This window comes from Eutrema salsugineum, unplaced genomic scaffold (assembly GCF_000478725.1).
Source record: "Eutrema salsugineum unplaced genomic scaffold, Eutsalg1_0 scaffold_8, whole genome shotgun sequence".
Taxonomy (NCBI): Eukaryota; Viridiplantae; Streptophyta; class Magnoliopsida; order Brassicales; family Brassicaceae; genus Eutrema; species Eutrema salsugineum.
The window spans coordinates 12,261,006-12,274,274 of record NW_006256414.1 but is presented as its reverse complement, the minus strand read 5'-3'; the positions used below and the strand labels follow the sequence as shown (position 1 = coordinate 12,274,274).

General features: G+C 39.2%; 1 protein-coding gene and 1 pseudogene across 1 annotated transcript in view; one reads left to right on the top strand and one right to left on the bottom strand.

The window, feature by feature from the left end:
• LOC18010192 (protein RRP6-like 1) overlaps nucleotides 1–3,479 on the bottom strand; it is a 5,228-nt gene extending 1,749 nt beyond the window's left edge. The window contains 10 exon segments of the mRNA XM_024160885.1: nucleotides 1–31; nucleotides 123–168; nucleotides 360–442; nucleotides 900–1,008; nucleotides 1,082–1,132; nucleotides 1,226–1,305; nucleotides 1,679–1,762; nucleotides 1,848–2,006; nucleotides 2,312–2,467; nucleotides 2,865–3,479. The exon segment at nucleotides 1–31 is cut by the window's left edge and continues 311 nt beyond it. Coding sequence (XP_024016653.1) covers nucleotides 1–31; nucleotides 123–168; nucleotides 360–442; nucleotides 900–1,008; nucleotides 1,082–1,132; nucleotides 1,226–1,305; nucleotides 1,679–1,762; nucleotides 1,848–2,006; nucleotides 2,312–2,467; nucleotides 2,865–3,407 — 1,342 coding nt within the window. The 5' untranslated portion in view covers nucleotides 3,408–3,479.
• Nucleotides 1–13,269, top strand: part of LOC112088904 — a 112,190-nt pseudogene that overhangs the window by 37,245 nt on the left and 61,676 nt on the right.

Here is a 13,269-nt window from a genome sequence, read left to right as displayed (position 1 = left end):
GTGCAATCCGATCCCGCCATTCACAAAGCCCCTGCAAGGCAGTAACTACTATATAAGCTCCATATGGTAAAACTTAAGGCCGATGAAGGATGCTTGGTTCATTACACAAGTTGTGAACATACCGCAACAATGGCAAGTTGAACCGCATTGAAATGAGCTGCCTGAACCCTAACCAAAACACATACTACAGATTAGTCTTTCGTAAGCCAAACAGAGTTTTAAATCTAACAGTGAACTGCTCTTGTTGTGATAAAAGCAAGAAAACGATTGAGTAGATAACCAAGAACAGGTAAATCAAGTGCAAAAAATAAAATTAAAGCGTATATTCTCTAAAATGAGGGGGACAAGAAGCATCAAACCCATAAATGTGAAGATACGAATTCACAGTCAAAAGCTCTTTTTCATATAATTGCATGCACACATCGTAGCTGCGCTTGTAAACCTGTTAGCATCGGTAACTACGTCAAAATGGTAATCAGAAAAAGTTAAAAAGTAAAAAATGAAAAATGAAAAACATGGATACACCCACTGGATGAAGCATAATATGTAAGATTGTAGATTCATGTCATCCTTTCAAGAAAAATATGAACGCCACCAAACATGTGATTAACCATGAAAGCTTATGTGACGAAGAGACATCAAAGAAAAACATAAGCAGAGACTGACAGGGAAGGATTACTTTGTGAACATTGGATTTACAATGGAAGTACAGTGTGGGTGGCTCTGAAATCCTTAAATACAAGCTTAATCCACAATAATACATATTATTTTCTCCAGAAAAATCTAAACTACAGGTTAATAGGCCTCATAAATGGCGGTGTGATTCATACAATAAGAAGCAATAAGTTAGACCAAAAAAGAAATATGTATCTATCTAGTGAGTAGCTTATGATTAATACCTCTATAAGAGGAGAGTCGGATAGCTCGTCTGCCCTTGCCATTGTGTGCAGATCTATTCGCATTACATCATAAATGTACAAAAGATAATGTGTATCTTCTCTAGCATATCTGCCATCTAAAAGTGTGAGCTCCACTCAACCAATGCAAAACACTAATGAAGAGACTAGAAGAATATATCGACCTTGTCATTACATCAGGAATGGGTCGTATTCTCCAGTCTGCATTTTGGTACCTGCAGCCAATTAGCAAACAAGTCGTTGAAAGATGAGTGAGAAGATGAGAGAGAAAAAGAACAAAGGTTAAACAAGATTCACTAGTTGCGCACTGTTTATTTGCAGCAACTCCACAATAATGCTTCAAAAGAAATTCCAGACTATTTCTCTCCAGCTTTAGCACCCTTGAGGCCTGAAAGATTCAGGGGAATCAAAATAACCACAAACACAATGACAGAAAACAAAAGAGGACTGTGTAAGAGAAAACTATTGTTTCATGACAAAAACATCACTAAAGGAACCTCCACAAATTGATGAAAGATATTCCAGTGTGGTGATAATGGAAAAAATAACACAGTCGAAGAAAAGTTCTTTCTTTTTTTCCATTCCCACTCTCTAGGGCATAGATGAAAGCGATTAAAGACAAGGTACGTTTCATTTAATATCATTAAATTGTTTTCATTTTGCTACATTATTAGACCAGTTTTAATTACAGTGATCTCCTGGGCATACCAGAATCAAGGCCTTGCAGAAAAATAAACTTAAAAAAGTACGAGAAATCAAACCTGTCCTGTATCAAAGAGATTGCAGACATATATGCCGAAGTCGCGTTGAAGCCAAATAATATCTCGTTCTGCTCCATGCATTACCTAGTTAACTTGAATTTCTTCAATATTGCAATAGTTATATTCTAGGGATTCTGTAAAAAGTAACTTTGGGCATTTTGAAGAAAACCTTTTTCTTATTTGGGTCTTTGAAGATATCCCTGAGATAAGTACCAATGTGATCCCAAAGCTTGAAAGTATCAACTATATAATCCTCGGATCTAGTAGAGATTTGCATCAAGCATGTTAATCCTTGAAAAGATCTATACTGATTATGCTCCAGATCAACCTTCAAAAGGAACAATAAACATAAAATTTTAAGAGAGAAGGAATAAGCAAGATTTACCAATAAAAAACAGTATGATATCAGCATCATTAACTCTGAGTTTAAGTTTTTTCTCGTTTTCCAATCCTCCTCAAAATACAGAAATGACTAGCATATTGGTAGTTCACACCCATTTTAGTTTCAGTAACTTCCTACAGTTGACTGAACAAACTCATAACAAATCAAACTTCATACATCCGCAGAAAAGTCTCACGTTCCAACAATGCATTCAACATTGGACTGAAGAGAAATCAGAGGAAGAAACTTACAGCAAATTCTTCGACACCATGCAATTTAGCAGCTAAATCCTTCAGATCATTGACTTCTTCAACAACCTTGAATGGAGTTCCTTCCAACGGGAGCGGCTTAACAGGTTTTATCTCTGCTATATTTTTGTCGAGAAAGTCCATTACTGAAAGTTTCTCCTGCAAAGTATTACAAAGTTAAATGAAATGAGCACGAGCTCGCAAAACAATTACATATAGATAAGTAGAAAAAATAACCGTAAAAATAAAAAATTACAGTTCCAGATTCTGCATCAAGGTTATGTAAAGTCAATCTTCCCTTACTCGCACACAGAGAAGACAGACTACGGATAGTGTATTCAAACACACACAAAAAAAAAAGTAATTCTACATCACAATCATGTCTCCAAAGTTGCACCTTGAGTCAATAAATCAAACAAGAGAAAAAAAATCATGTTTCCAAAGTTGCCCGAGTCTAGTCAAACAAGACGAATGTTTCCAAAGTAGCTCGAGTCAATAATCTAACAAAACGAACTACTTGTTCAACAAAACCATGATTTCCAAAATCTCAACTAACCACTGGATGAATAAAGTGGAGATTGTCCTCGCTCCTCTCCAACCAAACATGCTCAAAGGGTAAATTGGCGTTGTTCACCAAAATGTTATATTCGTGTTGTGGCTTCTTTATCGTAGCTATATGAAAAGAAACCTTTGCTTCTCCATGCTTCCGAATTTTCTTAACATCAGTTTTAGAACCAGAAATTTTGTGGTTCTTCTTGTCATTCTCCAAATCCAGACCTTTGTTCTCATCCAAGGCAACATCCATTCTCTGGAGAATTTCATGGTTCACGTTGACAAGCCAATCATGCGCAACCCCTAAAAAACTCTTAGATTTCCCACAGAAATGCCCCGAGCCACCGACTGTCTCCAGAACACACTGCGACATCTGGGAAATCTCATTGATGGGAACCTTAAACTCATCGAAATTGCAGAAAAAATGGAAATCGCTATTAGCTGGAATCGCAAGAGAAATAGAAGACAGCGTTGAGAGAGTCTCTGGGAAAGAACTAGCAATCAACGCCTCCAGAGACTTCAGCTCCGGTGATTCTTGGACTGCCATGTGATAATCCCTCAGTATCGGCTAAATTGGTCTGAGTTTTTGGTGAAATACGCTTAGGGTTTCAGAAACGGAAGGGAATCTGAAATTGATTAGAGAAGAGATATTTTGTTATTTTTGTTACTTTAAAGCATCTCCGATCTATTACTCAGTTTTTTATAAATTAATAGTCAAATTACCACAAATTGGAAGGCAATAATCACAGCTCCTATAATTAAATCAAGATGTTATAAATGGGGTGTAATTTCGAAATTACCCTTAATAAAATGAGGTTGTGGTATTTTCGATTTTGTGTCATTTTTCCTATTTTTCGAATTTTTCGTTTTTATTTTACTAAAAATTAATTTATTAATTTAATTATTAAAAACAAATGAATTTCAATTTTTTTTTCTCTTCTCTATCTCTCTTCTCCTCTTTCACGATTCCGATGAGGATTCGGATTTGAGCTCACTCAAATCCTGATATATTTGGCCGGGTTAAAGTAACCACTGCGTCGTCCTCATCTGCACTCGTCTTCTTCCTCTTCTAGCATTCTCAAGCTCGATAACAGAGTTATTAGGTAAGAAACGAAAATTTAGGAATTTAAAATTTAAATGTTCGATTTGTAAAATCTTGGAGTTTGAGTATGCACATTAGATAATTTAAACACCTATATGGGTCGGTTAGTTGATTTTTGATATTGACTCTAGCTGAATCGAGCTGAATCTAGCTGAATCGAGGTGAATTGTAGTTTTAGGTTGTGAATGATGAATTGGGACAAGTAGTATAACTAGGAGACTTGGGACAATTGGGACAAGTGGTACAACTAAGAGGGATAGACAATTAGTACAAATTGTAGTTATCGGACAATTGGTACAAATTTATTACAGATAGATGTGGGACAACTGGTACAAATGATACAAGTGAGAGAAAATTGAGTATTGGGAACTTTTTTGTTTGTATTTCTAGGAATTCCAGTAGAAGATGACAAGCCGCACAAACATATATTATGATTATGGAGGGTATTACTCAGCAGGAGGAGAATAGTTGAAATAGAATTCAAGAAATCTCATTTATGCTATATCATTTAGAAACTTATATGTGGACGATCTAACATATTCAGTGCTTGTTGATGGTATATGCAAGAAGATTGGGTTGAACAACAATACGAGGAAGCTGAGATTGACCTATATACCGTTGGTAGCTAAGCCTTGTAGGGAGTCATGTATTGTCGATGATGGTGATGTTTATGTTTATCTAACAACAGTGGATAAAGAGGGACTCAGATCTGTTCTGAATGTGGAGGTAATAGAATATTTGGAAAGAGAAAAGACAGGCGAGTTATGTGAGGAGCTTCCCAGAGCAGCTAAGGTGGCTGAAATTGCGGAAGAAGCAGAGGGACAACAGGGACAACTGAAGCTGATAGAGTATGTTGATTTAGGGGTATTACATGAAGTTTCTGTAATGGAAGAGAATGCGGTTGTTAGTGCAGGCCAATTGACTGATCATAAACCGGAAGAAGCAGAGGGACAACAGGTAGCAGAGGGACAACAAGGACAAGAGAAGCTGATAGAGAGTGTTGATTTAGGGGTATTACATGAAATTGTTGTACTGGATGAGAATGTGGTACTGGATGAGAATGAGGCGGATGAAGACGGCTGGGAAGGTATGCATGAATATGCAGATGAACATGATCATGTTGAGCCTCCACGGCCTGCAGAACAAACTCGGTTTGTTCTAGAATGGGATGATGGCGCTGGCTTTGAAAAACATCAAGAATTTCGTTCAAAGGAGGCTTTGCGAGTTTTAGTCGATAGAGCTTCGCATAAGGGATGTTTTGAGGTAAAAACTATAAAGTCGGATCCCGGGAGACTCATACTCAAATGTCGTCAAGCTGAACATGGTTGTCCATGGTATCTACATGCTGTAGGAATACAGGATTCTACTTATTTCAGTATTAGAGTGTATAGGAATATCCATACATGCTCTCGAGTTGTTGCAAACACAATTCGGAATAAAAGAAAAGGCACACCACAAGTAGTAGCAGATGTTTTGTATGGGGCCTATCCAGGTGAAGTAGATACCCTGCGCCTAAAGCTTTGATCAAAGTTTTTCAAAATGAAGCTCACGTTAATGTGTCATATTCTACTGCCTTGAGAGGGAAAAAACTAGCTATCAGTGAGGTGAGGGGCGACTGAACAAAGTTATCGGAAATTGTATTGTTATCTTTACATGTTGCAGCTTGTTAATCCTAGGACAGTAACAAGTGTGAAACTGGATGCCAGAAATAAGTTCAAATATCTCTTTATCGCTTTGGGCGCTAGTATTGAAGGTTTTAGAGCAATGAGAAAAGTCATAGTTGTGGATGCAACTTTTCTGAAGAGTGTTGATAACACCGTATTTTGACCACTTTTATGGATCATTTTGAAATACTTTTTCTATGCTTTTAATTGCTTTCAAGTACTTTTATTACGTTTTTCTATTATTTATAGTTCCAAGACTCTTTTCAGGAAACTTAGGGAAAAGCTTAACAAAATGGATAGAAGACCGGATTTTTTTAGCTCAGAGTCAAACCGTCAGAAGTTCACCCCCGATTGAAGGCCTTCTCACCGTCTGATCCAGCTCAAATTTTGAGATCTCAAAGATGGAAGTATCAGCTTTCCAGCACACTTTACATCTTGGCAATCCAACGGTTCAATCAAAAGATACGGGAAGAACAAGATGTCCCGTAAACCAGCCGGCAAGCATTTCCACCCGCGGCCAACAGCCCATTCCCCGCGGTCACGCACATCCCGACCGCAGCCAGCCATCCATTCCCCGTGGTCACGCACATCCCAACCGCGGCCAGCCAACTCCGAATCCGAAGGCCCATTTGTGAAGCTCATATCAGTTTCCCAGCCTCAATTCTGGAACCCTAAAGACAAGAGAGCATTGGAGACTATAAATACATATCATTTACGTCGTTTTTATAGAGAGAAGAGGAGAGACAAAATACTTTAGAAGAATTTTACTTTAAGCTTTTGTTTTTAGGTTTTAGGGAGAGAGAGATCTATCTCTTGAACCCTTGTTCTTTCTTTTTCAATTTTGGTTTCTGTTCTTCTTTTTAATACTATATTTTTGATTTCGTTCATCACGTCTGAGTAGTTTTATTGTTGGGTCTAAGGGATTTTCGATGGGGATACATATATTCGATGAGGATTCCATGAGCTATTGAAGCTGAATCTTAGAACTTTTTCTTCTGAATTTATTTTTACTGCATGAGAGTAGCGTCATGAACTACAATCTGATCCAGATGCTTGGTGACACGAAAGTGTTCATCCGGTGTCAGATCTAGTTTGTGAGAGCAAAACAAACATAGGAGTGGAAACCTACCTATGAGCGATTTGTGAATACTGACAAGTCTTAAACATAATGCATCTCTTCTTTTCCAAGGCCGGAGTGGGAACCTACTGGTCAGGGTTGAGAGAGATAGTTGTCTATGATCACGACAGTGGCGTATTCATACGTCCGTGACTCTAGTTCAAAAAGTTTAAGCTAAGATCTTATCAAATTTACTCTCTAGCAATGTTTTGAATTGTTCATACCCCTGAGAAAACTTCCCTGAAATCCAGCGCCTCTTTCCTATAGATTTACATCGATTTTCATTCAAGCTTTAGTCTAATATCTTTACTCTTTCAATAGATTTTCATTTAAGCAATTAGGTTTAGCCGTTTTTCTCATTTTTAGTCGATTTCGTTAAGTTTAGTTATTAGGTCATTTTAATTCCCGTATTTTCTCATTAAGATTAGTTTTGCGTTTTAAAGACACCACCAAAACCCTCACAAAAATCGCCTGGTTCTAGACTTCCTTATTTTATATTTCTTTCGAAGGCTTTTGTAGGAAATATCCTCCTTCCCTGTGGATTCGGTCCCTAAGTACTACAATTGATCAGTTGTGCAATTGCGGCTAATGATTTTATTTAGGGTAAAACTTGACAACCCTCACGCAGCAGACACATCAAGTTTTTGGCGCCGTTGCCGGGGAAGGCACGCGTTTTCTTTTCCGCAAAACCCTAAGAAAGGTTGGTAAATCGACTCTAGAACCCATTTTTTTGCATATTTCTATTTTTCGGTTATTTTGTTTCCATTCCCGAAGCAATGGATCCTATAAATCAAAATCCCTACTATGAGGGAGGTTTTTACAACACTCCTCAAGCCACAAGACGCAGAGAAAAGCAGTACCTACGCGATCTCTACAAAGAAGTTCGAACCTCGGACTACCAAACATTCTTGAACGAGCCCTACGTGCCTCCAATGGTAAACCCTAGACCACCTATGTATCGCCTACCTCACCAGGTTCTCCAGCAAGATGAGAACGTCCAACTCAGTAACCGATTGAGTCAGCTCGAAGGCGTAATCAAGCAGTTCATAGAAGCTCAATCAACCACTACAGCCGCTCTAAACGAAAGAATTGATGGGATATCAAAAATTTTCAATGAGAAGATCGATAACCTAGCTTCCCAGGTCAAATCAATAGAAGAACGAGCAACCAAGGACGCAGCCATGATCGCCAACAGGTTTGACAGCACGGAGGAAGAGCAAGCAATGCACAACTACGAGCTTCGCAACACTAAAAACAAAGTCATGGACCTGGATTTCAAACTCGATGATGTGGACAAAGCCCTCAACGAAGCTAAGAACGAGTTTTATGACTTCACAGTCGAAGTTTCAGAGAAGGTATACAAAGTTATTGAGAAAACCGAAGAGCTTGACTTAACCATGGACAAAGTAGTCTATGCTCTTGATGAAGTTGAAGAAAAGGCTGAGGAGATCATACAAGGACTTGGAGAGCAGATTCCAGCAGCCAAAACTAAAGATTTAAGTCCAGAGAGGAAGTACATCAAGCCAGAAGACCCAGGAGATCATTCAGGAAGCTAGGGAACAAGCAAATGCAGAAGCTCAACTCGGAGATGTTCTCCAGCGGTCGCGTCACCCTTGACTGCGGCCAAGAAGCACTTCCCCGCAGTCGTGCTTGGCCTACCCGCGGCCCATGGACATTTTCCCGCGGTCGCGTCTCCTGCAGTCAAGGGCAACCGAAAAACGTTCCAAAACAGCCCCGTTCAGCTCATACAAGCAGTTGTGCATCTGATGCACCTCCTGGAATGCCTAGACCCCTCCATCAAAAACTAGTTTGCTCCATCAGCACCCAAGGATCTGAAGACGAAGACAAGCCAATGCCCTGCAACATGGCTTTGTCTTGTGAGAATGGGTATGAAGAGTAATACTCTGAAGATGAAGAATGTGGATTGTTGTGAAGGATCCAGATGCAGGATAATCCTCTGAAGAAAGTATGGGAGAAATTCAATGGATCACCAACAACATCAGTAGGGAGAAGCTCATAGAGTTTAACAATATGGTCAGGACATTCTCTGCTCACCTAAGCTTTGATGAAATCTAGAAGCTTGGTCGTTTGCAAGTCTTTTTCAGGTATTCCAAACTGTCTTAAGAGGATATACATAGATACTTTATGCGAGCTTGATACATGACATCACCAGAAGCAGCTGTCTATGCAATCCACCTTCAAAAGCCTGAAGAATGCAGCCACTACACTAACAAAATCAGCAAAGAAAAGCTTGATGAGTTCAATGGAGTAGTTCGAAATTTACCTGAAGGAATCACCTTTGCCAGAGCTTGTAAAGACTTCATGATAGGCCACTACTTCTGTGAGAGTAAGGAATCAATCCCTAAAATATAAGATTTTTTCAATCATGCCAGAAGAGGTAAACCTGTTCGAACACTTCACAAAATCGAAGGTGCAGGTCAGTTTCTCATCTCTTGTTCTATTAGAGGTGAAATGTTTAAAAACGTGCTTTGTGATTCTGGAGCCTGTCTTAACATGATGTCCAAGGCAATTGCTTTGAGACTTGGTGTTAAGCACCTGCGCAGGACTAGAGCAAAGATTAGTCTAGCTGATGATTCCAATGCAACACCTCAAGGAATAACTCATGACATTCCTTTGAGAATAGGAGATTGCATCGTGCCTGTCGACTTCTACATTGTCGAAACAAGAGACGCAACACATCCAGTGATTCTCGGATGGTCTTTCCTAGCAACTGGAAAGAGACGTAACACATCCAGTGATTCTCGGGTGCTCTTATCTAGCAACTTCCGGAGCTATAATGGACTGGCCAAACCGGAGGATTTCATTTGCTAATATCGACAAAGATGTCTTCACAGAAGCTGTCCCATACAACAGCAAACCAGGAAAACGTTCTGCAACAGAAGAGTTTGAAGAAGAACTTTGGAGTGACGAAGAACTTGCTAGGTAAAGCAAGGAGATGTGGAAAAAGACTTGTCTCAGGATAAGATCTTCTTCATTGGAGTAAGCCACGTCCTACACCAAAGTCGAGCTAAACGACTTAAAACAAAAGCGCTTAATGGGAGGCAACCCATTTAAGTATTGTTTTCTTTAGGATTTTTTTGTCTTTTTTTATTGATTTTTTTTCTTAGTTTCAGGTGTTTTTTATAAAATAAAAAAGCCAAAAAATCAAAAAACCAAAAAAACCAAAAAAAAGATGGTCCCTGACTGCTCGGCCCAGCAGGAACCAAGGGGAAGCAGGAAACAGGCCACATTTATGCCCCCGCGGTCGCAGACGTTCTGACCGCGGGAAACACCTATTCGACCGCGGCCGCGTCTTTCTGACCACGGCCGAGCACCACTTTACCGCGGTCGCGTAACTCCTAACCACGGCAAATGGTCGTTGAGATGATACCCAACCCCAAACCACCCACTTCACCTCATTCAACCTCACCAAGCCCCACTCCACTTTATTCATCACTTCCACCACCTTCATCGCCACCTATCACCTTCCCAAACCTCTTCGAATGAATCCGTTCCATCTCCACCAGCATCCCGGATCCAGGTAAGTTCTCTTTGGCCTTACTATTTTGATTATATATGCATTTTTCTCATCCAATCTCGACTTGTTTCAGACCGAGGACAGTGTGATTTAAGTCTGTGGGAGGATTTCATCCCTTTCTAACCACTTTTCTTTCATGAGTCTTGCATTATCTACACTTTTTGCATTTTCCTTAAAGTTTTTCAAATTCAGTTTTCAAAACAAAATACGTTTTAAAGGGAATGGTGAACATGAATCAATGATAGTTGACTGTGTGCTTTTAGACTGTTCCTAGTGACATGCCCATTCATGATTTAGGACTAGACTAGACGGCAGCTAAGCACATTTGAAACGAAGTACCCAGAGGAATTTGAATGATTTCGATTTTAGATGAAGGAATACACTAGCTCTGTTTTATTTGGACCTAACTTGGACTTAATTCTCTTATTAAAGCATTAGACCAGGGAAACGAATCATACATTCAGGACTCCTTTACCCTTTTTACCACTCTATGTAGATCCGGAATGGCTAGTTCATCTTTAGCTAGTTCCCCACCTTAACCAATCCTCTTTCAAACCACATGCACTCTTGTTTTATATTGTCTTATATGCAGATATGTGTAAAAACGATGGAGAAAAAGAGGAACGACGCAGTTTTCAGTCACCAAAGACAGAGACCTGCGTTTTGCCGCAAAAGTTCCCGGAAGGATTCAACACAAGAGAAAGCTCAGTTTGCCTTAGAAAAGTCTCAAATTTGGTACAATCTCGTCCTCTAGTCTCTCTCTTTAAAAGGCATCCCTTTTCCAAAAAAAAAATTCCAAAGATAGGAAAATAAATGAGATAAAAGCCTTAGAAAGTCTAGAGATGTCGAATTTTAAGTCCCAAAGCAACTGGAGTTCTATTTTATGGAGTTTTGGAGATCATTTTTTGATTCCCTGAAAGAATCTAAGTCTGGGGGAATAGCTGTTCACAACAAAGGAGGAAGGATTATGCAACAACATTGGACAAGAAGAAGTGACTGAAAATTGCGGTCATCAACAGGTCCGCATCTCTCTTGAGGTTTTGCATATTATCTTGCATCCTCCAGATTCATCAGGTAACCCGAAACACTTTAACTCCACCACTTAAACAGCCCTTTAATGCCAAACTCCGTCTACCCTGGATAATGTCTTTCAAGAGAATTCACTATTGCACTTAATGAATGTAGAGAGCTAGTTGACTGGAATCAAGATTTAGATTGTTTAAGTTTTGCATTACGGAAAAAGTGGACTAGTATCTTTTGTGTCTTCGTGAGAATTTTCTAGACTAAGTTGTGGATTGATGCACGATCTTTAGTCCTAGTTTAGGAGTTCATGTGTATGAGATTTGTGCATTCCCTATTTTTTTTTCACCTAACCAGTTTAGACTTTTGCTTTGTTTGAGGACAAACAAAGGTTTAAGTCTGGGGGAGTTGATAACACCGTATTTTGCTACTTTTATGGATCGTTTTGAAATACTTTTTCTATGCTTTTAATTGCTTTCAAGTATTTTTATTACGTTTTTCTAGTATTTGTAGTTCCAAGACTCTTTTCAGGAAACTTAGGGAAAATCTTAACAAAATGGATAGAAGACCAGATTTTTAGCTCATAGTCAAACCATCAGAAGTTCACCACCGATTGAAGGCCTTCTCACCGTCTGATCCAGCTCAAATTTGGAGATCTCAAAGATGGAAGTATCAGCTTTCCAGCACACTTTACAGCTTAGCAATCCAACGGTTCAATCAAAAGATACGCGAAGAGCAAGATGTCCCATAAACCAGCCGGCAAGCGTTTCTACCCGTGGCCAACAGCCCATTCCCCGCGGTCACGCACATCCCGACCGCGGCCAACCATCCATTTCCCGTGGTCACGCACATCCCGACCGCGGCCAGCCAACTCCGAATCCGAAGGCCCATTTGTGAAGCCCATATCAGTTTCCCAGCCTCAATTCCGGAACCCTAAAGACCAGAAAGCATTGGAGACTATAAATACATATCATTTAGGTCGTTTTTACAGAGAGAAGAGGAGAGACGAAATACTTTAGAATAATTTTACTTTAAGCTTTTGTTTTTAGGTTTTAGGGAGAGAGAGATCTATCTCTTGAACCCTTGTTCTTTATTTTTCAATTTTGGTTTCTGTTCTACTTTTTAATACTATGTTTTTGATTTCGTTCATCTTGTAGGAATAGTTTTATTGTTGGGTCTAAGAGATTTTTGATGGAGATACATATGTTCGATGAGGATTCCATGAGCTATTGAAGCCGAATCTTAGAACTTTTTCTTCTGAATTTATTTTTACTGCATGAGAGTAGCGTCATGAACCACAATCTGATCCAGATGCTTGGTGACACGAAAGTATTCATCCGGTGTGAGATCTAGTTTGGGAGAGCAAAACAAACATAGGAGTGGAAACCTACCTATGGGCGATTTGTGAATACTGACAAGTCTTAAACATAATGCATCTATTCTTTTCGAGGGCCAGAGTGGGAACCTACTGGTCAGGGTTGAGAGAGATAGTTATCTATGATCACGACAGTAGCGTATTCATACATCCGTGACTCTAGTTTGAAAAGTTTAAGCTAAGATCTTATCAAATTTACTCTCTAGCAATGTTTTGAATCGTTCATACCCCTGAGGAAACTTCCCTGAAATCCAGCGCCTCTTTCCTATAGATTTACATCGATTTTCATTCAAGATTTAGTCTAATATCTTTACTCTTTTAATTGATTTTCTTTTAAGCAATTAGGTTTAGCCGTTTTTCTCGTTTTTAGTCGATTTCGTTAAGTTTAGTTATTAGGTCATTTTAATTCCCGTATTTTCTCGTTAAGATTAGTTTTTACGTTTTAAAGACACCACCAAAACCCTCACAAAAATCGCCTGGTTCTAGACTTCCTTACTTTATATTTCTTTCGAAGGCTTTTTTAGGAAATATCATTTTTCCCTGTGGATTCGATCCCTAAGTACTACAATCGATAAGCTGTGCACTTGCAGCTA